The sequence below is a fragment of the Dioscorea cayenensis genome, chromosome 4 (genome assembly GCF_009730915.1).
Source record: "Dioscorea cayenensis subsp. rotundata cultivar TDr96_F1 chromosome 4, TDr96_F1_v2_PseudoChromosome.rev07_lg8_w22 25.fasta, whole genome shotgun sequence".
NCBI classification, from domain to species: Eukaryota; Viridiplantae; Streptophyta; class Magnoliopsida; order Dioscoreales; family Dioscoreaceae; genus Dioscorea; species Dioscorea cayenensis.
This window is the reverse complement of record NC_052474.1, coordinates 796,372-818,897: the sequence shown is the minus strand read 5'-3', so window position 1 is coordinate 818,897 and position 22,526 is coordinate 796,372. Positions and strand designations below refer to the sequence as shown.

At 39.2% G+C, this 22,526-nt stretch overlaps 3 protein-coding genes across 3 annotated transcripts; 2 read left to right on the top strand and 1 right to left on the bottom strand.

Annotated features, from left to right (window-relative positions):
- Positions 1-6,854: 6,854 nt before the first annotated feature.
- On the top strand, positions 6,855-10,891 carry LOC120258516. Its single transcript, XM_039265958.1, has 4 exons — positions 6,855-8,433; positions 8,963-9,106; positions 9,339-9,455; positions 9,915-10,891. Exons 1-4 carry the CDS (start codon positions 6,967-6,969, stop codon positions 10,509-10,511), a joined length of 2,325 nt encoding a protein of 774 aa, XP_039121892.1. The 5' UTR covers positions 6,855-6,966; the 3' UTR covers positions 10,512-10,891.
- Positions 10,892-11,074: 183 nt separating this feature from the next.
- LOC120258517 (PLAT domain-containing protein 3-like) lies at positions 11,075-11,981 on the top strand. The gene is made up of 2 exons (XM_039265959.1): positions 11,075-11,199; positions 11,305-11,981. The coding sequence occupies exons 1-2, from the start codon at positions 11,134-11,136 to the stop codon at positions 11,800-11,802; spliced, it is 564 nt and encodes a 187-aa protein (XP_039121893.1). The 5' UTR covers positions 11,075-11,133; the 3' UTR covers positions 11,803-11,981.
- On the bottom strand, positions 11,827-22,290 carry LOC120258515 (E3 ubiquitin-protein ligase BRE1-like 1). The gene is made up of 19 exons (XM_039265957.1): positions 21,938-22,290; positions 19,676-19,837; positions 19,505-19,592; positions 17,830-18,057; positions 17,557-17,724; positions 17,195-17,388; positions 17,028-17,111; positions 16,795-16,914; positions 16,507-16,693; positions 16,259-16,419; positions 16,074-16,145; positions 15,610-15,686; positions 15,019-15,213; positions 14,529-14,601; positions 14,352-14,438; positions 13,527-13,664; positions 13,240-13,442; positions 12,982-13,147; positions 11,827-12,758 (listed from the first exon to the last, which is right to left on the bottom strand). The coding sequence occupies exons 1-19, from the start codon at positions 22,055-22,057 to the stop codon at positions 12,627-12,629; spliced, it is 2,655 nt and encodes an 884-aa protein (XP_039121891.1). The 5' UTR covers positions 22,058-22,290; the 3' UTR covers positions 11,827-12,626.
- Positions 22,291-22,526: the final 236 nt, after the last annotated feature.

Below are 22,526 nucleotides of genomic sequence, written 5' to 3'. Positions count from 1 at the left end.
AAGATAAAAGAGTTGCAATATCTTTTATTTATTTATTATTACATTTTAATCTTGTATTGAGAGGGAGAGGAAAACACTGAACCTCCTCTCCGAGAGTCAAGTGCTTTAATTAATCATAGGCTATTGTATCAGTTTTAACTACTGTATTTGGTGGTTATTGTGTTTAATTTCAAAATACAACTAACTATTTATATATTTAATTTTTCTCTTATATATATATATAACAAGTACATACAATTAACCGCAATATGTATATATTGACTGAATGATAAGTATGATTAGGAAATCATGATCAAATGTGATGTTTAACCTCCATATTTTAATTTGGACACTTCAATCAAATCTTTGTCAAAGAACCTTTCCTTTTATGAGAAGACTGTCAAAAAGAGGAATAGTTAGCTAGCATTTAAGTAATAGCTATGATTAATTTTCTTGTGGCTAGTGACCAAGATTCCCAATCTCTATAAACTAAACAAAACAATTCAGATCGACAAGTTGATCTTGATAATCCTAAAATAGTAAAGTTCCTCACTGAGACCATCTTTCTTTTGTTCTTGTTGCTTCTCCTACTGACCACTCTAAGATGCCATCAAGGAATCATTAGACTATTTAATTAAACATGACAACTATAGCTCAAAACAAACATACATATATATATATGTATACACACATACCAAAATATATTAATTCATGAGGAGTTCCAATCAGGGGAGTTGTTATTAAATGTTTTGCTACTTGTGATTTGGTGCATGAAACCTTTTTTATTTTTCATTGAATTGAAGGTTGATCAAAGATGTTGTTTTCTTGGTCCCCCTCAACCAACTCTGAGGCGGGTGCTAAGGGGTGGTGTTGCATGGATTGCATGCATGAGTGGCCTTAAAATGACCAGCAATGTCTTAACTAATATATAGATCCAAAGGACCCTACCCTCAATGACAAAGTCCCAGTTAGAAATCAAGGTTCACCTTTTCTTTTGAAGGCCCCCATTAAATTTTGGCAATGTTTGGTTGATCATCTTCACATGGTTCATATGCTTGTGAGAAAGTAAGAAAGGGTTCTAGACATTCAAAGAAAGTGAGGTCTCTTCAACTAACTCACTCACTGTGTATATATTGTTTTCTCTCCTCTTCATGGGCTCCTAGAAAAGGAGATATATATATATATATATATATATGATTTTTTTTTTTTAACAGATGTGGACAAGAAAGTTAGAAGCGTTCACAAACAATGAATTAATACATCAACCCACTTGTGCTCTCACCTTGTGTAAACTGAGATTCGAACTTGCCTCCTCAATAAGGATGCAAATACTCTACACAAGGTACCGATGCCAATAGACAAAGAAATCATTGACATATAATATATATTTATATGGGGATCGGTCATTTATGAACATTCATAGATAACTTATCTATGAACATCCGTCTATCAACCTTTTGTGAATTAATGTAGAGAGAGGGAGAATGAGGAAGACGCCACACAATGGGGCGTTGATGTTGTATTGATCTTATAGAGAGAACAATTATCTATACATGGCGAGCATCTATGCATGGAAAGACTAAGTATGCCAAGCATCTGTACATGGAAAAGGTATACAAGGGAAGTGCTATGTAAAGGTAGGAGATGATGTCGTAATATCTTTCCAACACCCCCCTCAGGCGGATGGTTCGACGCATGAACATGGAGACTGGACCGGAAATCAGTAAACAGTGGCGAAGAAAGACCCTCGGTCATGATGTCGGCAAACTGATGCGAGGATGGCACATGTAGAACATGAACCTGTCCAAGAGAGGCCTTCTCCCGAACGAAGTGAATGTCGATCTCAATGTGCTTGGTCCGCTTGTGTTGTACATGGTTAGAGGACATGTAAACTGCACTGACATTGTCGCAATAGACGACGGTGGCGGAGGAGAGAGGGGTGCGAAGCTCTTGAAGAAGTTGACGAAGCCAACAACACTCTGCAACGGCGTGTGCAACAACCCGGTATTCCGCCTTTGCACTAGAACATGATACAGTAGCTTGGCATTTAGAAGACCAAGATATCAACTTGTCACCGAGAAAAACACAAAAATTAGAAGTAGAGCGTCGGGTGTCTGGGCATCTAGCCCAGTCGGCGTTAGAGTACACCGTCAGAGTTGTCGAGGGAGATGCATGCAAGGAGAGCCCATACGACAGAGTGCCTTGAATATATCGGAGAACAAGGTTGAGGAACTGGAGATGAGGTTCCCGCGGAGCATGCATATAGAGACATATTTGTAAGGCACCAGCTAGGCTCCAAAACTCTGATGGATCACTGACAGGTGCACCTTCATCGGCAGAAAGCTTGGCATGAGTATCGACAGGAGTTGTACATGGCTTACAGTTCGACATCCCTGCACAGTGAAGAAGCTCACGAGCATACTTCTGTTGGGAGAGAAACATGGCCTGAGGAGTGCGGGTGACAGAAATCATAAGGAAATAGTATAGATCACCAAGATCAGACATGGAGAACTCGCGACCAAGAGAAGAGGTAATATCCCGCAGAAAAGAAGCTAAAGAGGATGTGAGGATAATGTCGTCCACATAAAGAAGCAAGTACACAGTAGCTGAGCCTCGGTGTAGGACAAAGAGAGAGGTGTCGGACCAGAAAACGGTGAACCCAATAGTACCAACAAACAGAGCGAAGCGCTGGTACCAGGCAAGAGGCGCTTGCTTGAGACCATACAAGGAACGCTGGAGACGACAAACATGAGAAGGCCGAGAAGAATCCACAATTCCAGAGGGTTGCTCTCAATAAACAGTCTCATCAAGGGAGCCATGGAGGAAGGCATTCTTGACATCTAGCTGATGACCTGGCCAGGAGCGTGAGACGACAAGACTGAGAACTGTTCGGATGGTAGCTGGCTTCACCATTAGGCTGAAAGTCTCATCAAAATCAATACCTCGCTGTTGAGAGTAACCACGAACAATCCATCGCGCTTTATAACGAGCTAGGCGGCCATCAACATGGAACTTTTGTTTGTAAACCCATTTACCAATAACAACATTGGCACCGGTTGGTCGTGGGACTAAGCACCATGTCATGTTTTTCATGAGAGCCTCATATTCTTCTGTCATAGCTTGTAGCCAATGAGGATCCTTCAGAGCAGAGCGATAGCTCTTAGGAATTGGTGGATAGCTGAAGTAATAGCCGACACATTCATCTTCTCAAGAGGCTTGGCGATGCCTACTTTAGCCCTTGTGATCATCTGATGAGGCCCTGGACCGGGCCGAGCTGGCGGCCCGCATGGAGCTGAAGTTGAAGTTGGCTCGCTAGAGGTGGCGTAGTCGTACGCCGCGCCTAATTTCAGAGCCAAGTGCAAGGCGTCCTGAGAAGCCATCCTGGTGCGGGTGACGGGAGAAACTGGCCCGTCAGGGAAAGCAGGCCCGCTAGAGGCAGACAAGTCGGGCCCAGGGGAGACATGGTCGATCGTACACTGACCAACTATGGCTGGCGAGGTCGGCCAAGGAAGAACAAGGTCGAGGTAGTCCACTGGAGCGTATGAGATCGGGGCCCTAGTTGGTTGAGGAGCATGGGCATGCAACGGGTTCCCATGCATGCAAGCTGGTGACTGAGTAGCCGAGATGTCCTGCAGAAAATCAAGAGAAGTAGTGGACAAACGTGGCAGCATATTTGCAAAAGGAAAAGTGGCCTCATCAAATACAACAAAAGTGGCCTCATCAAATATAACATGCCGAGAGATGATGACCTTGCGAGTGACTGGGTTATAACATTGGTAGCCTTTATGGGAGTCAAGGTAGCCAAGAAAGATACAAGCAACGGAACGTGATGCAAGTTTATGGGAGGTTGTGGTGGAAGTGTTTGGGTAACAAAGACAGCCGAAGAACCTAAGATGGTCATAGGAGGGAGGCCTTTTGTAGAGAAATTGGAAGGGAATGGAAGGATCGAGGGCAGTGGTAGGATGTCGGTTGAGGAGGTATGTAGCGGTAGCAAGAGCTTCCGCCCAGAAAGAGTGTGGCATGCTAGCTTGAATAAGGAGAGTACGAATGATGTCATTAATAGTACGAATGACACGTTCGGCTTTCCCATTTTGAGGAGAAGTGTGTGGACAGGAAAGGTATAGAAGGGTTCTATGGGAAGCCAATAGTTCGGAGGTACGAGAGTTGACGAATTCTCCACCGTTATCGGCTTGAATAGCTAGAATATTTTTGTGAAATTGAGTAAGAGCATATGGGACGAAGTGTCGAAAGATGTTGAAAACATCACTTTTACAGCGAAAAGGAAAAGTGCAAAGGTAGTGTGTGTAGTCATCAAGAATGACTAGGTAGTATTGGAAACCTGACGAGCTAGGAACGGGAGAAGTCCACAGATCACAGTGTAAAAGCTCGAAAGGATGTAAAGAGGAAGAAATAGAACGACTAAAAGATAATCGAACGTGTTTACCCAATTAACATGCATGACAAAGAGTTTGACTAGACTTATTACATTTTGCTAGTTGAGGAATAAAAGATAAATTCCATGAATCGGGATGGCCGAGACGACGGTGCTATAGATCAATGGAGGCTGAAGCAAGAAAGGTGGAAAGGGCCGGGCTCTTGGTGGATCGGATGGTGTAGAGATCATATGCAGTATTGCAGCGAAGAGTCTCATTCTTGGTACGAAGATCCTTGATAGAAAAACCAAAGGGGTCAAATTCAATAGAGTAGGAATTATCACGAGTAAATTGACGAACAGAAAGAAGATTTTTGACTATATGAGGAACAATAAGAACTTTATTTAAAGCGAATGTGTGATTAGGTGTGGGAAGAGAAGTGTGACCGGTATAAGAGATAGGTATAGGTGATCCATTACCAACGGTGACGAAAGGAGGTGAACGAAAAGGTTTTTGAGAGTCGAGTATACCGACATCAGAGGACATGTGTGAGGAGGCGCCGGAGTCCATCACCCAGTCACTAGCTTGGCTACCGTAAGGCTGCATAGACATGGCTTTCATTGCTGCGATGAGGCCGGTAGAGTCCTAAGTTGGCGGTGCAGGTTGAGTGGCAAACGGTGCCGGCAACACTGGGAAACCTCCTGCCGTGTAGGCCTGGGGCGAAGTGGGCCGAGGCCCAAGAATGCCAGCCACACCATTGCGCCAGGAGCCCCCCCAAGTTGGGAGACCAGTAGGGTGGTAGTCCGCCCCATGGGTTGAAGCAAAACCACGGCCCTCCTCCAGGGGCGCTATAGGTGCTCATGACAGAAGGCAGCAAATAGAGATAGAAGGAAGAACAAGAGGGTCAAGATGATATTATGTGAATTAATGTAGAGAGAGTGAGAATGAGGAAGACGCAACACAATGGGGCGTTGGTGTTGTATTGATCTTATAGAGAGAACAATTATCTATACATGGCGAGCATCTATGCATGGAAAGACTAAGTATGGCAAGCATCTGTACATGAAAAAGATATACAAGGGAAGTGCTATGTAAAGGCAGGAGATGATGCCGTAATATCTTTCCAACACTTTTGGATTCAAATCCAATGGCCGGTAGAGAGTAATATGTATACAATACTGTCATCATTACAAAATGGGTGAACAATATTATAAATAGTGAAAAAAATGAGATACACAACAATGTTATTTCAACCGTTCAATGATGTTGCAATAGTAATATAATAAATTATACTATTCATCCTTATTTGTACCGCGTTTATATACTGATACTCGAAGATTATCTATAGCATTTTTATATATGTAAAAAGTGTTTGTAATTTGTAAATATAAAAAGAAGGGAATTATTTTCAAGTTAATTCATAATTTAGGGTTGATATTTCATTTTCTTTTAATAAACCTGAATGTGATTTGTGTATTTTTTTAATAAATAAATTTAAATAAAAGAATTTTATTATGAAATAAGTGGATACCACCTACTTTTTACTTTTTCAAAAGATAAAAATAAAAAAGTATAACTCCTCCTTACAATATTTTTATTAACTTATCTTTAAAATAAAAAAATTCTAGAGTAAGTAATCTGTCTTCTTAATATCAATTTATTATTGATATATATTTCAAGAGATTTAGGTGAAATTTATCTGGAAAAAAAAACGAGGAGAGTGGATGTTGGATGTTAGGGAAAACAAGCTAAATGCCCTTGTTATATTTCAATTGATCATTTGACATAAAATAAATTATATTTTTATAAAATTATTTTAAAATAAATTTAATATTATTTTAATTTTATTTTGACTATAAAAATAAGGGTTATGTTGTTTCAAAATTACTTTTAACAAGTCTTTTTTTTCATTGCATAAGTGGTTCCCTAAAAAAATCAATAAATTTTTTAAAAAAACCAACTATTTATTTTATAAAGTAATTGTTTTAAATTATTAAGGTAAATATTGGAGCCAAAAATACATCTAAACAGGCTAAAATGTTTATGGGTGGTCGGCCCCGTTTGAACTGGGTTGGGCTGGGTTGGGTTGGACTAGGCTGACATGGGCTATATTAAGCCCGAACTCACACTGACTCTTTAGAGTTCATGTAACTTCAAGCCTTAATTTGAACCAAATTTTGGCGTTTCAAGAAACATATATATATATATATATATATGTAAAATATTAGTAAATAAGTTCAATAATTAATAAAATTAAAACTTAAAGAAACTGAAGTGATACATGATACATCAATAGTATACTACCTTTAAAAATCTAATCATAAGATACTAATCTCGAGAGGTATCTAATGGAAACACGAATCTCAAGGAGAAGATCAGCAAGATATTCCACCGACGCCCAGATACATCGCCACGTGGATATCTCAAATAAGCTTCTCCGCTACGCTACGCTACGCTACGCTCCACCTTGTTGTTTGTTAACGTGTACCGCTTTTGATGATCATCTACGCCGTTCCTCGATTCAAAATCATTCCAACGCCCTCTTCGCTCCTTCGCTTAGCTTCGTCTCTTCTCCTTCCCCAAAACCCTAACCCTAACCCTAATTCTAAGCTTGATGATCACTCCGCTTTACGCCATGGATGCGCAGAATCGTGCCCAGGACCTCACCACCGTTATTCTCTCCGCCTCCCCATCCGCCGCCATCGCCGCCGCTGCCTCGTTCCTTCGCCGCCACTCCTCCGACCAGCCCCGTGCCTTCTTCTCCACTGCCTTCCCTGTGCTCATTCGACGTATCTTTGGGTTCGATGAACCGTCCAACTCCTCCTGGCTTTCCCTCGCTGCCGATGATTCCGCTCTCGCTTCCGACCTCTTCGCGCTCCTCTCCCCTTCTGGTCCTCTCCTTTCCTCCATAGCTTCCGTAGATCGCCATTCACTGATTAAATACGTTTTTCCCATGGAACGCTTGCCGGAATGGATGCGCTTCGCTCTTCAGAGTGATCGGTATGCCTCGATCCTCTCTGACCTCTGTCCTCTTTTCAAGTCTAGGGTTAGAGAGGACAAGATTCAGGGCTGTTATCAGTTGCAGCTCAACGTTTTCGAGTACTATGTCTTCTGGTTTGCGTATTACCCTGTCTGCCGGAGCAACATCGACAGTCCTGATGCGGTGTCTGCGAAGAAGACCCATGGATTCCGATTGGAGAAATGGACCTCGTCGCTGCCGGGTTTGAGCCATTCTAGCAGGCGATCGGGGCGGAAGACGGAGGGCAAGCTCTATCTCCGGCTCCTCTATGCTTATCTGCGTGCTTTTGTCCCCAAAAATGGCATAGGATCGTACCAGCCCTATCGGAGCTCGCTACTTCACTATTCTTCGAGCCATGACGTTTCGGCATTCATGCAAGCGGAGTTCTTTGTTCACTCATTGATTCATTTCTGGATGGTGGATAACGACTTCTCACCATTATCTCTCAGTCTTTGTCGTTCATTTGGGGTTTCATTCCCCCTGCGGGTGCTTCTGGGAGAGACCCCTCCAACTGCTGGTTTAGGTGAGCCGCTGGACTTGATGGTGAAATACTTGAATTGTGGTTCAATGGAAGAGAATAAAAAGATGATGCCTGGTGGAAGCCCTGGCCAAGGGTGGAAGGGTCCGGCCTCATTGTCAGTTGGAAAATCAAAGAACATGATACCTTCTTGTGAGAGCACTGTGGACACTTGGAACCTGGCCTTGCAGAGGCCTTTGTACAGGTTTATATTGAGGACTTTCTTATTTTGTCCAATTGGCACTTCAATGAAGAATCCAGCTCAGGTTTGCACTTTGTGGGTGACTTTCATAGCACCATGGAGGACTAGTCTTGAAGAATTTGTTGAGTTTGAGCCACCTGAAGTGCAGAAGTTGGAGAATTTTAGGAAGGAGAACACTCAGGCGCAAGGGAGGAGTGGTGAAGAAGCCCTTTATACACCTGCTTGGCAGTTTTATGTCTTATCCAATTATCCTTTTTACAGTTCTTTGGTTGTGCACTTTCTTGGCTTTGCACACAAGTTCCTCCATGCAAATGCAGCCAGTATGATTCATTTGGTATTAAAGGTCTGTCCTGTCCCTTCCTGAATACTTACCTGTCTTTTTGGCATAACTTTAATGGTAATTTGGAGATTTGATATTCATTTGGTGTTAAGAAAAGTTTTGGAGATTTGATATTCATAACTTTAGTGGTATTTTAATTGTTGGCATAAAATCTTTGTGAAATTCTATGATCCACTGAATTTTGTCTTGCTGTTAAAAATCTTAAATTGAGGTCTTATTTATTTATAAGAAAATGTTCTGCAAGTGAGAGTACATTGGCAGTAGATAAAGATTAAATGGTTCTGATTCCTATCAAGTATAGTGCCCGCGGTCATTTAAGAAGTGTTGACATAAAAACATGCTGTCAATGTTTATTCCATTGAGCTACCTGCAGGGTAGCTTCTTTGGAGAGAAAGTTTCAATATTTGTCACACGGTGTTATTGCTATGACTGGTTCACCTTTGTTATGTTCATGAGAAAGTCCAGGTGGTGGTATTACTATGTGATTTGCTCTATGACCTTATCTCTGGTTCTGATCGTTATCAAAATGTAGGTGCTTGACATTTTGACTTCTTCCAAAGAGTTGGTGTCTCTCCTTCAGAAAGTAGACGAGGCATGCCATTCCAAACCTGCTGGGCCATCATCTTTTTCTGGCAGTTTGTATAAATATATTCCATCTATAAGAGAACAGATGCAGGTAAGCTAACTCCTGAATATAACTTGAAGATAGAAGTCATATAACTTCCACAGTGAATTTTCAATCCTTTTCTCAAGGAGTGGTGGTTGTGTTCCTAAATCAAAGTTCTTGTTATATTCTGCTTGTTTTATTCTCCCATCTTTTTTTTTCTTATAACTTTTTTTTTTCTATTTCCTTAACCGGTATGGTTGGTATCACTGATGTTTGATATCTGGCTCATTTTAACATGTAGGATTGGGAGGATGGTCTATGTGAAACTGATGCTGATGGGTGTTTCTCGCATGAGAATTGGACTCATGTTTTGAAACTTTTCTCTGGTGCCGAGGATGGAGCTCAAAATCTGCTTCAGGTGCGATTGCTTGCTTGCCCTTTTCTTTATTGAGATACCAAACATTTGCACCTTTGTACCTGAACTACACTAAATATTTGTCATAAAGAACTAGCAGAAACCAGCAGACATCCTAAAATTGAAATATCTTTCTATTATCATATTTTAAGAAGTAGCACCTAGTAATTCAGCTAGTGCATGGTTCTGTGGCCTATTTCAAAAATTCTGTTCAACAATTGATCAGGTCAGTTATTGGCAATAGTACACATTGCATGATGATTACCTTCTATTTATAGTACACACTGCATGATGATTGCCTTCTATTTATCGACTTTGGTGATCACAAGCTCACATCGTATTGTTAGGGCAGCAGGAATATCTTCAGTAGTCTTATCTTAGCTATAAAAACATTCAAGCTCAATAATGCTTACTCTTTATAATTAGTAACATGATTTCTTGTTTCCTAAAATGCGGCCACAGCTGTTTGTTCTGCGAGCTGAGCATGAGCTCCAACAGATTTCTGGGGATGTCTCTCAGCATCTTCAGGTTTTGGGCTCTATCAGAGCTAAAATAAACATCCTCTTTGGTGAACGTGTTGAAAAACCAGATTCCCTGGTTGACTCAAAGGAGGCACACTTCATTCCTGGAAGAGGGGAAGCCTTCACACCCAAGTACCCAGGGGTGGGTAAGCGTGTGTGGGCTGATGTGGGATACAAAGGGGACTGGATGAAGAGGCCAATATCCGACAATGAAGTGGCATGGTTGGCGAAACTTTTGATAAAACTTTCGGATTGGTTAAACGATTCTCTGGGTCTTGATCAGGCTGAAGACAGTGATTATGCCTCTGGACCAACTTACGTGGAGGTGAATCCTAGAGTCCTTGTAAGGGGGCCTAAGGAGGCTGCACACCTAGCGGTGGCCTTCATTGTTTCTAGTTGTGTGTTATTGGCGCAAGCAGTGCTGAGGTTTATGAGAGCTCACAGGATGAGGGTAAACCTGCGTTTTTTTGCCTCAAAGAAATTGGTGATGGTTCTTATTGTGTGTGTCATCATTGGTAAGCTGATGAAAAGCAAGTAGCAGAGTTTTTTTGAGAAATGCTTCGGTTGTGTTTGTACTTAATGATGTACAGCCATACATGGGAAGCCAGGAGATCTTCCGATACTGTTTTTTTGTTTTTTTTTTATATATGCATGCGTGTATATATATATATATATAGAGAGAGAGAGAGAGAGAGAGAGAGAGAGAGAGGTGTGAATAAATTTTGGAAGGAAAAGTGTGGCAGGAAAATGTACTAGCTTGGGAAAAGAGCTGTGTGGAGGGTTTTGTTTGTGTCGAGTGTGGTTTATGCTGCTAGTTCATGGGGATATTATTAATTCATTGAACATCCAAGGGTGTCTTCCAGGTTTTGAATGGGACCTCTTGTCATTTTAATCAATTAATTACTCTGTTTTATGTTATGGTTAGTTACAGGGTGGAATGCACTTGTTAATGACCCTTGATTAGATAGTGAGCTGGGCTGGGCCAGCCAAATTATTCTTGCTCTGTCCCTACATGCTTCACATCTTCTACCACGTGTTCCAACACGATAATTGCTTTTCATTATTATTATTATTGCTACTTTAATTTCGCTCCATCGCCTTCTATATATAAATGATGCAAGCCAGATCCAAAGTCACGCACGGATCAGAGATCTGTCTAGATGGCGATGTGGATATCAGCCCTCTCCGTTCTCTTCCTAGCCGCCTTTGCTGTAACTATTGCCAGGGTAACCTCCTGTTTATCTATTTCATTTTCTCTTGTAAATCATCAACATCATATTCATATTAATAAACAACATGTCACTTTTGATTCAAATGGTGTGTGTGTGCAGGGAGATAAGGACGAGGAGTGTGTGTACACAGTGTACGTTAAGACGGGATCAGTGATCAAAGGTGGCACAGACTCAAAGATCGGTCTGAGCTTGCAAGACTCTTCCGGCAACGGGATCGTTATCTCGGATCTGGAATCATGGGGTGGGCTCATGGGTTCCGACCATGACTACTTTGAGCGCGGCACCTTGGATGTGTTCAGTGGGCGTGGGTCATGCGGAGTTAACCCCCCTGTTTGCATGTTAAACCTCACTTCCGATGGTTCAGGTGCTCACCATGGCTGGTATTGTGAGTACGTGGAGGTCACCACCACTGGACCTCATGTGCCTTGTGATAAGACGCTTTTCTTTGTGCATCAGTGGCTGGCTTTGGATGCGCCGCCCTACCAACTCTACGCCACTGTTAATGGATGTGGTCAGTTATCAGCGCGTGGTGGTCATGACCATCACCAAAAGAGACTTCTCGTCATTGGTGATCAGTCCTCTGCTTCTTCCATGTGACAGTGTATGATGGCCCTATGGATGTTTTTTTTTTTTTCTGCCTACTGCTGGTTTCTAGTTGCCTTGCTGAGAGTGAGTGAGAGTGAGTGCGAGTGGGATGATATGTAATTGCCCTTTTACCTTTTCTTTTCCTTTGGGTTGTGATGATGAATAATAATAAGTCATGATATGATATGCAATGGCTGATCCATCAGTAAACAAAGATGCCTGCCTGAACTTTAATTCATGCAAATGCAAATTCAAATGTGAGGCATTGAAGCTAAAAAAATAACATATGATTCAATCAAAATTTCAAGCTTTTAACTGTTTGGCTTTTGTTTTGGTAGGGGAGAGGGAATATACAAAATAGGTCAACAGCAAGAATTAAGAAGAACCCAAGCCAGCAATCTGGAAACCTATATTATTTTACTACGCAGCAACAATTCTAGGCAATCTAAGTTGGGTAGTGTACATCATCTGAATCTAAGCCGCAAAGATAAGTCCACAAGCAGCCTCGCCGAGATAAGAAATGCAGCTTCTAATAATCAGAAAGATTGTTGGACATGGGAGGTTTCTTTACAGATCATAGATCACCGGTGGACCATTTTTAGTATCAGTGCAGAAACACTCCCTGCAGTATGCACTTGAAATGAATGCTATATCGATGGGAAGACTCTAAAATTGCTTGAAGCACACTGCTTGCTTGGCTTCAAATATATATGTTACAAGATGCACCACAGCATTACAAACCAATCTGAGGGCACACAGAAACCTGTCTCTGGTATTAATTTGTACCCCGAATGGTGGGGGTTTCATCATATAGAGAAGCAGCAAAACATACTGGTTCATATATAAATAGGTTTGACATCATTAGGCCCGAAGCTCGTGCTACATGTAGGGCACTTACGATGCCGGCTTTCAACTGTCCTTCGCACGCACTGGTTACAGAACAAGTGATAGCACTTGGCAATAACAACCTGATGGCCACCAGGAATAGTGTTGTTTGTTAGATGCTTAAAAACCACTAGAAGTTTTATCCAAAAGTAAAACCCATGAGAAGTTTCAGCACATGAACAATGTGTTATAAGCTTACCAGCATGCATGGCACAATCTTTTACATTAGGTACCAGAGAAGAGGAATGAAAGGATGATTAAGAGAAAAGAAATAGTTCTGAAAGATCTACACTGTAAATGACTTACCTCCTTCTGCCGTTCATGACAAATATTGCACTTAAGTATCCCTCTGTATTCTCTAAGTTCATGTTTAAGCTTTTCAAGAACAGTTGATCCCTCTGTCAGTGCCCTGAGATTTGAAGCTTTCCTCATAAGAGTTTCCAATTCCTCCTCTATCCTCTTCTTGTTATACCTGCTTGCATTTTAGAAAGCACATGATCTCTGTAGGACTTGATCCAAGAGTTTAGAAAACAGTAAAGGAAGGGATGCATGTTTGAGGTTTACCTCTCCTTCTCTACCTCTACCAGTAGCTCAGAAACATCTAATCTACTCCTCTGTAACTTAGGCTGCACTCCATCCAACGATTGCCTCAAGTGCTGGCATTCTTTCTGGACATCCAATAGCCTACTTTGTGCATTTTCCAGAGCAACAGAATCCTGCCACTGTTCCTCCATAAGTTTTCTAACCTGTTCTGACCATATCCTCAACTGCAAAGAAATGATGATGGACCCATGAGCCAATAAATTCCTACTCAAGCCTATGTAATTTTCTTTTTGTAAAAAATAACTTGCCTGATCTTCTAATCGCGCTAGCTTTAGATTATTTGAATCAATAAATAAATTGGCTTGCTGTACTTCTCTGTACATGGCTTGTAACTCATACTGCAGAGCATCCTGCATCTGTCTTGCCTTCACCCCTTCCATAACAAGCTAGAACATAAAGAAAACAGTAAGATAGGACTTCACAAACAACACCTCTATGCATCACATGGAAAGACCCAGATAGGTATGCAGATAATTTCATCCAACCAAATCCAGATACAGACTATATTAAAAAGACAAACCCACTCAATAACCGCACGCCACTGCATTTATGAGTAAACATACCCATGGGAAACCCGACTATCATGAAATATATATTGTACAGCTTGGCCAAGTAAAATGCGTTTCCAACTAACAGAAGAATAATTACTGACCACCTCCATATAAGAAAGTTGGTGTTTCATTCCCTTTCCCGGTCACAGGACTGATGTTAAATTTGTAGCTTGTCCACATTGTTTAAAAAAATGAATAAATAAATAGCTGCCAAAAGATAAACTTCCGAGATGTCGTCATATGCACAAGTGAAAACACCATGAGAAAGTTTGCATATACAGTATCCCCAAAACCTTCCTTGTTATACTAATAAATTCCATTAATTAAACCTTTCCTTGATGAAGTCATAAGCAGTAGAGTTAAGGGTAATTGCAGCAACTTCACCAGGTTGAATATTTTAGGTGGTCTAAAATCTATAGTTCTCTAGTCAGCAAAGCTTGCATCTATTATAGGTGCATATATACATAAAAAGCTGTTCCATATGAATATAGGCTACCATGTCATCTGGTTAAGGAAAGCTACCTTGATGTTGTAATCATCTCTCTCTGTGATTTGCTGCAGCAGGTGCTGGTTCTGAGTTTGCATATCTTCATAAGCTTGGCCAATACTCTGCAGGAAACATTAGCAATTTCACACCATGTATCAATAAACTGATGAGGTGTCACTTGAATACCAAAAATAAGAAAAATAAGTACAAACCTCAATCTCTGATAAGTATGATTCACCTTCTTCGTGTTTTGCCTTCAATGTTTCAGTCAAATTACATATTTCCCTGTGACCACAAACTAATTATCATTTCACACTAACTGTTCACAACACTAAAGGAGAAAATGATTTACATGCAGATAATATAAATTTGGCCGATGAACAATACTAGTGCAGAAAATAGAGTAATTGTTCCAAGTATATCGCATGTACAGGAATGGATTAAGAAGACACTTTAACCTAGCTTGTAAATTATCCCTATGACATACATATCGAACTGATGAACACAAAATTTACCAGCAAAGGACATGGATAGAATTTAAATTAACCGAAGCAAACATCTACAAAATTTCTCAAGTTTTGGGTATCTTAAGAAGATGATGTGCTCATACACAAAACCTAATACAATCCAACAGAATCATATATCTAAAGATTTCTAACTGTCTTTCAGTTATTGAAAAAAAAGTAGACATTGCATTTATACCTTCCAGTCATCTCCAGCTTTTGCCTCAAGTCAGCAATCTCTGCTTCAGCAGTGGCAAGTCTATGTTGGGCTTCAGCCTCAGCTTCATTTGCTGCTTTGACACGCAGTTCCAGATTGTGCTCATCCAATGAAAATTTAAGGCTTTGAACATGGGCCCAGGACTTAAATTCCATGTCTCTGAACTCCATGACATCCCTGCAGTAGGATAAAAACAGTCAGGCAGCAAGCAAGAGCAAGGTAAAATCGCAACAGTCCAAACATGGAAGAATTGCATATTACCATTAAGTAGTCTTCTTATACACAAAGAAAGTATATAAACTCAGGGGAACAACTATGACTTATTTTTAATGAACTTGAGACAGAGGTCGTAGTTTCTCAACAATAAAGCATCATCATTACAAAAAAAAACTATTTTCCAATACCAAATTGTATGTTATCATGGGCTACACAAAAAATGAAATCGGCAAATATTAACAGAGACATTCCGGAAAAGAAACAAAGAGGTATGATTTGAACCACTTTTGCCAAAAAGAATTGTTCATATGAAATTGCATATACTTTCAACTAAATTATCAACTAAGGATATCATACCTAGTATCAGTACATTCACGCCTATACATCTCTACGATCAGCTTCAGTTCCTGATCACTTTCTCTTAGATCTTGCACCTAAACCACATTAACAGATGATCAGTATATTTGAATGAGAAAACATGTTAGCATGAATTCACTGCCATAATTTGCCAAGAAAGCAGAGATGAAGGAAAAGAGAGGAAAAACTAGCACAGGAAGCATATTCACTCCAACCAAACTCATACTGATGATGATTGTAGTTGGCACCAGAGCAATCACAAGCTAATTAACCAAAAAACTAATGATGATGACAACTAATAAAAAAAATAATAATAATAATGTCCAAAAAAAAAACAGAGAAAAAAATATTACATAATGACAAATTTGCTAAAGAGGAAATAGAGACCAATTCATGGAAGTAATATTTGAAACTCCTTAAATAGTAGGTAGATATAAACCAATGAAAGGTTGGCGATGGCATACCACTGCTTTCAGCTTCTTTATTTCCAAAAGTTGCTGACTAGATCTATCGGATAAAGATTCTATTTCAGTTGCCTGTGATTAAAAAAGAGACTTTAAATGTAAACAAAGTGAATATTAAAACAAAATACAAAAGTGCGATGCAAAACTGTCCCATTACCATAGGTAGATACAGGGAAGTTTCTCACCTTCCTGTGAAGGATAGTAGAAAGGGACTGAACCTCAGCTCGCAAAGAATGAAGTCCTGAAGAAGCCCCCTTATAATTGCTAAGTTGACTTTGCATGGCCTCCATGTCCTTGGGAAGGGATGCAACAAGTGCTTTGAACTCTGAAATAATTTCCTTCCGTCCTGAAATGCACATAATGGCTCTGAATAATAGAACATCAAGTGAATGGAACATATGCCAATAAGTCCTTCACCAACTCAGTTTCGTACCTGCTTCTCTTGAAGTTTCTTCAATCTTGGTCTCCAACTGAATTCTCTTGTCATCCAGATTTCGTAATTCTTGCTCAAGCTCAATTACTCGAGACTCTGAAAATGCTGAGATTCTTTGATAAACATCAACCATATCAACTTTCACATTCATTTCTTTTTCCTTCCATATATAATTCTCCCTTTCCACCTATGAAAGTAAAGATAAAAAATAATATCAGCAACAAAGGAAAGGACTTCACTCAAGTAATTTATTATACAAGCTACATGCATCTACCGACCAGCTACCACCTGTAGTTTTTCCAACGATATCCGGCATTGGTCCACCTCCGACTTTGATTTTTCCAGCTGTTCAGCCAACAACAAAAAAGCTTTGGATGATTGTATACTCTTGACGTCCACCAAGGTGTTCTGGGAAAACATCAACAAATGGCACAATTATAGCTTGAATACAAGTAAATTTAAGTAGGAGCGGTTTAATAACGAAGTAAAAGTCAGAACACAAACAAAATAGTAAAACAAACCTGTAAATTGGCTAGCTTGTTCAGTATATCTATTCTTTTCTCATGTAGACTCTTAATTTCTACCAACCGGCTAGAAACTAATTCCTGTTCAAGACTAAAATTAAGTCATTAGCAGTTACTCTACTCTATGCTATCAATGACATTTAAGGAGGCTAATCAAAGACAACCTTCAACTCATTAAACGTAGACTCCATATCTTGCAACTCTTTCTGTTTATCTCTGATCTTATCTCCACCAGCTTGTTTATTTCCTAGAGCACGAAAAAGAAAAGGTGCTCCTTGAAAACCATCTCTTTGTGCCTTCAGAATTGACAATTTACTGTTGCTTTCTTCCAACTCTGCAACAGTTTTTGCAAGTTCCTCTACACAAGATCACCAAAAGAGCAGTCCATAAAAATTTTACAATGATTGCAGTCAAAGCTGACTACTAAAGTTCATTATTTACAAACACAAATCCATTAAAGAATCTTAAAGGCTTCTAATGCGTGGTTAAACTTTGGAAGCATAGTCTTACTAAGTCAAATGCTCACCTGACAACCGTTTATGCTCAGCCTTCTTTTTTACATGGATATCTCGATGGCTTCGGACTTTGTTTGCTAACAGTCGATGTCTCGAATGAAGATCACTAATGGCTACTCGGAAGTTCTTAACTTCCATCTGTAGATCACTAGTTGTCTTCCGCAAATGTTGACCAAGCTCTGCGAAACACCAAACAAGACAATAGAAGACTTAGAACACCGTAACTATGAAGCAAAGATTGGATAAATAATAACCAGGACACAACTGAATTTTGAAATATTTACCATGTTCTGATAAAGTCAGGATGAGAGCTGTAGCAAGTTTATCATTTACTTTCCAGATGCCATTAATTGAAGACGTAATATTTCTTACTACATTTTTTGCTGCTACCTGTCTTGTCTGGATATCATCTTCCATCACAATAGAAGACACATGATCTGAGCAACTTTCAGTAGCACCGTTTTCCATGAATCTGCTCAAAAAATCAGCCTCCGCAGGGCAAGATGCACCATCTGAATAAGAAACTTAAATCTGAATATGAGAACTCTTGGTGCAACATCCAAGCAATGCAGAAAGGATTAGAATCAAAAAAATAAAAATTGATGCAACACACCATAACATAGATAAATAAGATGATTCAATATCAATCGAATCATATCGTAGAATCATGCTCCATCTAAACATAAGTTTTGTATAATCATGCCTCAAAAGGGGGAAAATATAGATGAAAGGAATAATGAGTGGAAGAACAGAGTTTTCACAAGCAGGTACGGGACTAGAAACATCATTAACAAACTTACAATCATCGATACAAATATGATATTGAAGTTGTTGCAAGCAGTTCAAATACAAATATGCATTAATGAATGATGCCATCATACACAAAAGCAGTAGATAGGTATTAAATTCTAAATTACAGTATCTAGTATGTCAAAATTCAAATTAGCAATGAAAGCATGATGATATTATAAAGAAAAAACCCTACTTTTGTTCTGATTGCAACATTAATTCAAAACTCACTAGCATCATATCCTTCCCATCTTACTAGAACATTTGGCAAGACCCAATGATAAGACGTTCTAATTCATGACAAGTGTCCTAAGCGTGAAATAATAAATATTCTGTCAAGAAAGCAAACATAAATAAATTTTGCGCATACACCTAAAGAATTTCAAAATGCAATCATAGCATCCTACAACAAAGTTGCTTGCAAACTAGTTTATACAATAGCAGCCGTTGAACTAAATTAAACAGATCATGTATTAGCAGGGAAATCAAGTAATGTGAGCAAAGACAAAAAGATAGCACCAGCCAAATCAACTTGATCACTTTGATGAACGAAGCAAAAGTTTATTGTAAGCAATGGAGCAAAGATATGAAATTATTTCTTACCTTGTTTTTTTTCTCCCATTGTGTATCATTGCATGTGAATCAATGGTGATATTAATACACAGACTCTCTACACTCCCCAACACCATTGTTCCAAATTCCATTGAATACGCATATCAAGTATTTTCTTATAGAATCACTAAATTTAAATTAAAAGCTAGGTCAATAAAACTAGAATATTAATGATAACTTACTGGAAACATTGATCAGAAAAGAAAGTTTGGACACAATTAAACTAATTAAGTCACCTCCACAACCATTTATTATAAACTGCACTGCAATTTTTATGAGGTTTTCTTCCACACTTCTAACTAGCTAATGAAAATCTAAAAATCAACAGACATGCAGGCTGGATGTAGGTGATTTCAGTTATCAGATCAACTGAATCTAGCATCAAAGGTAAGCCAGCTCAATTTGTCTCAATTACAAAAAAAAAATTTACAAAGCATCCTCTCAAGAAAGGGACATAAATTCTCTACTCAATTAACAGTAATTTAACATAGTGGTGAAATGAACTTCTTTCTACTAAGTATGGGGAAGCAATACAATACAAATTACTAAAATTCTCACCATCCAACATATGAGGACCTTCCAAATCATCATAACCATCAGTAGATCCACTTGTGCAAGCAGAAAGTGTTTCCATATCCCCAACAAGCTAGAAAAACACCAAGGAATTAAAACAATGAAAAGGATTCAAGTGATGAATTAAGGTAATAAGGGGTAAAAGTGGTCACCTACCCGTTCCCAAGACTTATTAACCACTAACAAGGTATCATTGTACAACTTCTGTTTCTCTTTAAGCTGATGGAATTTATTCTCAAGGACAGAATACTCTACTTTCTGCACTTGAAGTTGTTGAACAAGTTTTTGATTTTGATATTGCAGGACAGCAACATCTAGCTACAAGAACAAAAACATGCAAAATATATCAGTATTAAACAACATATAGTCCACAGCACAACATATTGTCCATGTGTAATCAAGAAAATGTGCTTTCTTCCTACACATCTGGGAAAGTTTTTGCTGAAAATTGTGGAGTATTCTATTACGTCGGGCAGAGGGAGAACTATGAATATGTAAAGGGAATGTTATTTAGATGTCATCTGAACAGTTTGATCCTTCTGCTTCTAGACAAAACATTTTTCTTTTTTTTTTTTCCTTTTTTTAAAATTTCCCAATTTTTCCTCTCAAGCAACTAAGCTTTGGGGTCTTGTTAGCTACAAATTCAAAAATGTGCTAAATAATTGGCCATAGATCAGCTCTCATCTTCTTCTCTGAGAATTTTTTGGTTCTATATACCTAATGTACAATTTTCCAAGACAATTTAGTCATTTTTAATAGCTTTGCAATCAAGCTTAGCTTCACTCTTACAGGGATGCTAAAACTTTAATCAAGTTTGAAGTCTTTAGGTCAGTGCCAAAATATATACAGTACTACCATTCAAAACAGCCAGATGGTCCTTCAACAAGCTGTATGCTTCCAAATGAAGGAGTTGCATTTTCTGTCAATAGTTTCCAAGCTCAGTCAACTGATTGACTCATTTGCACAGCTTCCATTGCATTTATGAAATATCTGATCAGTCCAATACATTTGGTTTTGTTACTATATAAATTAGGAATGTGGAAACCTGGCATTCTTTATGAACTTCATATTTATTTGCCCTTAATAGATACTTTAGACTGGGTTGACGCTTACCAACTGGATATAGCAATTACCAGCTAGATATAGCAAAGTAGAGAATTATTAACTTCACGAAGGAGAAAAAAGAAAAGCTTGCAAAGTTACTCTAAAATAAGAAAAGTAAACTCTTCCTAAACACAAGCTAACTCTAAAGTATTGTCAATCCTTTAAACGAAAGAAAACAACCATCAATAACTTAGGACTCTGAAAACTATATATGACAAACTTTCTCTGGAAGTGCTTTAATGATGTGTCCCATAGACAGACTCTCTCTGAAGCAGTGTCAGTGCATTAAAGTTTAGAAAAAGGACAAGCAATTCCAAACATATGAGAATAATGAACTAACTTAATAACACAAAGAAATCATACATCGCATGCTCATAACATGTGTCAATAAGAGAAAACCCTCAGGCATGCCTTGATCAGGACTTGATCAGCACTGCAGAACTCATTAAATGCTTTAGTCAATTTTCTAAATACAACCAATCTCTTAAGCAGTATCAGCCATTCAAAGTAAAGAAGGCAACATCCAATCAATTAGGATTCAAAATAAACAATGTATAACAATCTAACATTATTATTTGCATAAATAAAACTGACAATCAAAACAATTCTTCAGGTCTCCCTTGATAATGGACCTAATCAGCACACCACATTATTAAGTGTTTTAGTCAAGTCATTAATGCAACCTCCTAAATGTCAACATTCTGAATGAACACAATATACAACGAACAAATGAACATAATTGTGCATAAAAAGCTAGATAGGTGGAGAAACCTTCAGCACTCCATGAGTGGCCCTAATCAGAACGATGCATCAAGTGATTTAACCAGGTTTTTATACACAAACTACCTTCAAAGCACTGACAACCATCCAGACTAGGGAAGCAGCCTCCAATAAGTAAGACTCTTAGTTTGCTATATCTGACAAACAAATCAGACAAAACTCTTCTGGATAACGTTTCCAAAAACCTCAGGCCTCCCTTGATCATGACAAAAATATGGAAAGCCATTCACTTCCATAAGTTATGCCAATCAAAAGAAAATCTTCAAACCCTCGTTGATGAAAAGCCCTAAATAGCAAGCCAAAAAAAGTGCTCTCATGGACTTACACTGCAGTGATCTGACACATACAATAGACCAATCCAAACCCTAACCATGTATATCCTAAACTTTCAGGCCAGCTACTCTTTGCCCTCAAACATGGCAGCAAAGATCATGAATTCCTGATAAAACCAACTAGTCCAAACCCAGTACACTAAATCAAAACAGACAGATCAGATATGTAGAGAAACCAAAAGATTAACACAAACAATTATACCTTCTTCTCGTCTGAAGACGAGCAAGGGAAGAGCGGCTGCTTCTTGGCAGCCGTGGCAGCCGTCGGCGATATCGAACTGAAATGGCGACGCTTTCGATCCGGCTCGCCGGTGCTGCCCATCCCTAGAACCCCCACACAAAGGAAACCCTAGCTATCCACTCCAATCACACATCAGAACCCAGAGGATAAACCAAGCAGTGGATTTCCAAAAAAAATTATCAAAATACTCAGCTGTTTCTTTGGCCCTAGCAAGGACCTTGAACCCTAATCAATTGATATATCAAAAAAAAAAAAACTTGCGAAATAAAAAACTAGGGCAAGGGAGCAGGCGGAGATTTATGGATTACGGGATCAAATTATCTTTTTAGATTTGAGGGCTAGAGATCTGGAGAAAGAGGGAGCGATTTGGGATTGGAGATTGGGGTTTTCGATGGCGAAGGAGACTGAGAACGATTGTGAGCGAGAGAGAAGAAGACGAAGAAGAAGAGAGCGTGGGATTGTACTAAAGAGAAGCAAACGATCTTTTTTTTTTTTTTCCAAAAATACATAAAGGGTATTTAGGTCATTTGATCGTTGGATGAAATCAAGA

What these genes read in the sequence shown, in the direction of transcription:
- LOC120258516 (XM_039265958.1), top strand. Translation starts at nt 6,967, where the DNA reads ATGATCACTCCGCTTTACGCCATGGATGCGCAGAATCGTGCCCAGGAC. An exon ending in TGATTCATTTGGTATTAAAG is followed by an intron (nt 8,434 to 8,962) that starts GTCTGTCCTGTC and finishes ATCAAAATGTAG; the next exon opens with GTGCTTGACATTTTGACTTC. An exon ending in GAGCTCAAAATCTGCTTCAG is followed by an intron (nt 9,456 to 9,914) that starts GTGCGATTGCTT and finishes ATGCGGCCACAG; the next exon opens with CTGTTTGTTCTGCGAGCTGA.
- LOC120258517 (XM_039265959.1), top strand. Translation starts at nt 11,134, where the DNA reads ATGGCGATGTGGATATCAGCCCTCTCCGTTCTCTTCCTAGCCGCCTTT. An exon ending in TTGCTGTAACTATTGCCAGG is followed by an intron (nt 11,200 to 11,304) that starts GTAACCTCCTGT and finishes GTGTGTGTGCAG; the next exon opens with GGAGATAAGGACGAGGAGTG.
- LOC120258515 (XM_039265957.1), bottom strand. Translation starts at nt 22,057, where the DNA reads ATGGGCAGCACCGGCGAGCCGGATCGAAAGCGTCGCCATTTCAGTTCG. An exon ending in AGGTCCTCATATGTTGGATG is followed by an intron (nt 18,058 to 19,504) that starts GTGAGAATTTTA and finishes TTTCTTATTCAG; the next exon opens with ATGGTGCATCTTGCCCTGCG. An exon ending in CATACTTATCAGAGATTGAG is followed by an intron (nt 14,439 to 14,528) that starts GTTTGTACTTAT and finishes TGTTTCCTGCAG; the next exon opens with AGTATTGGCCAAGCTTATGA.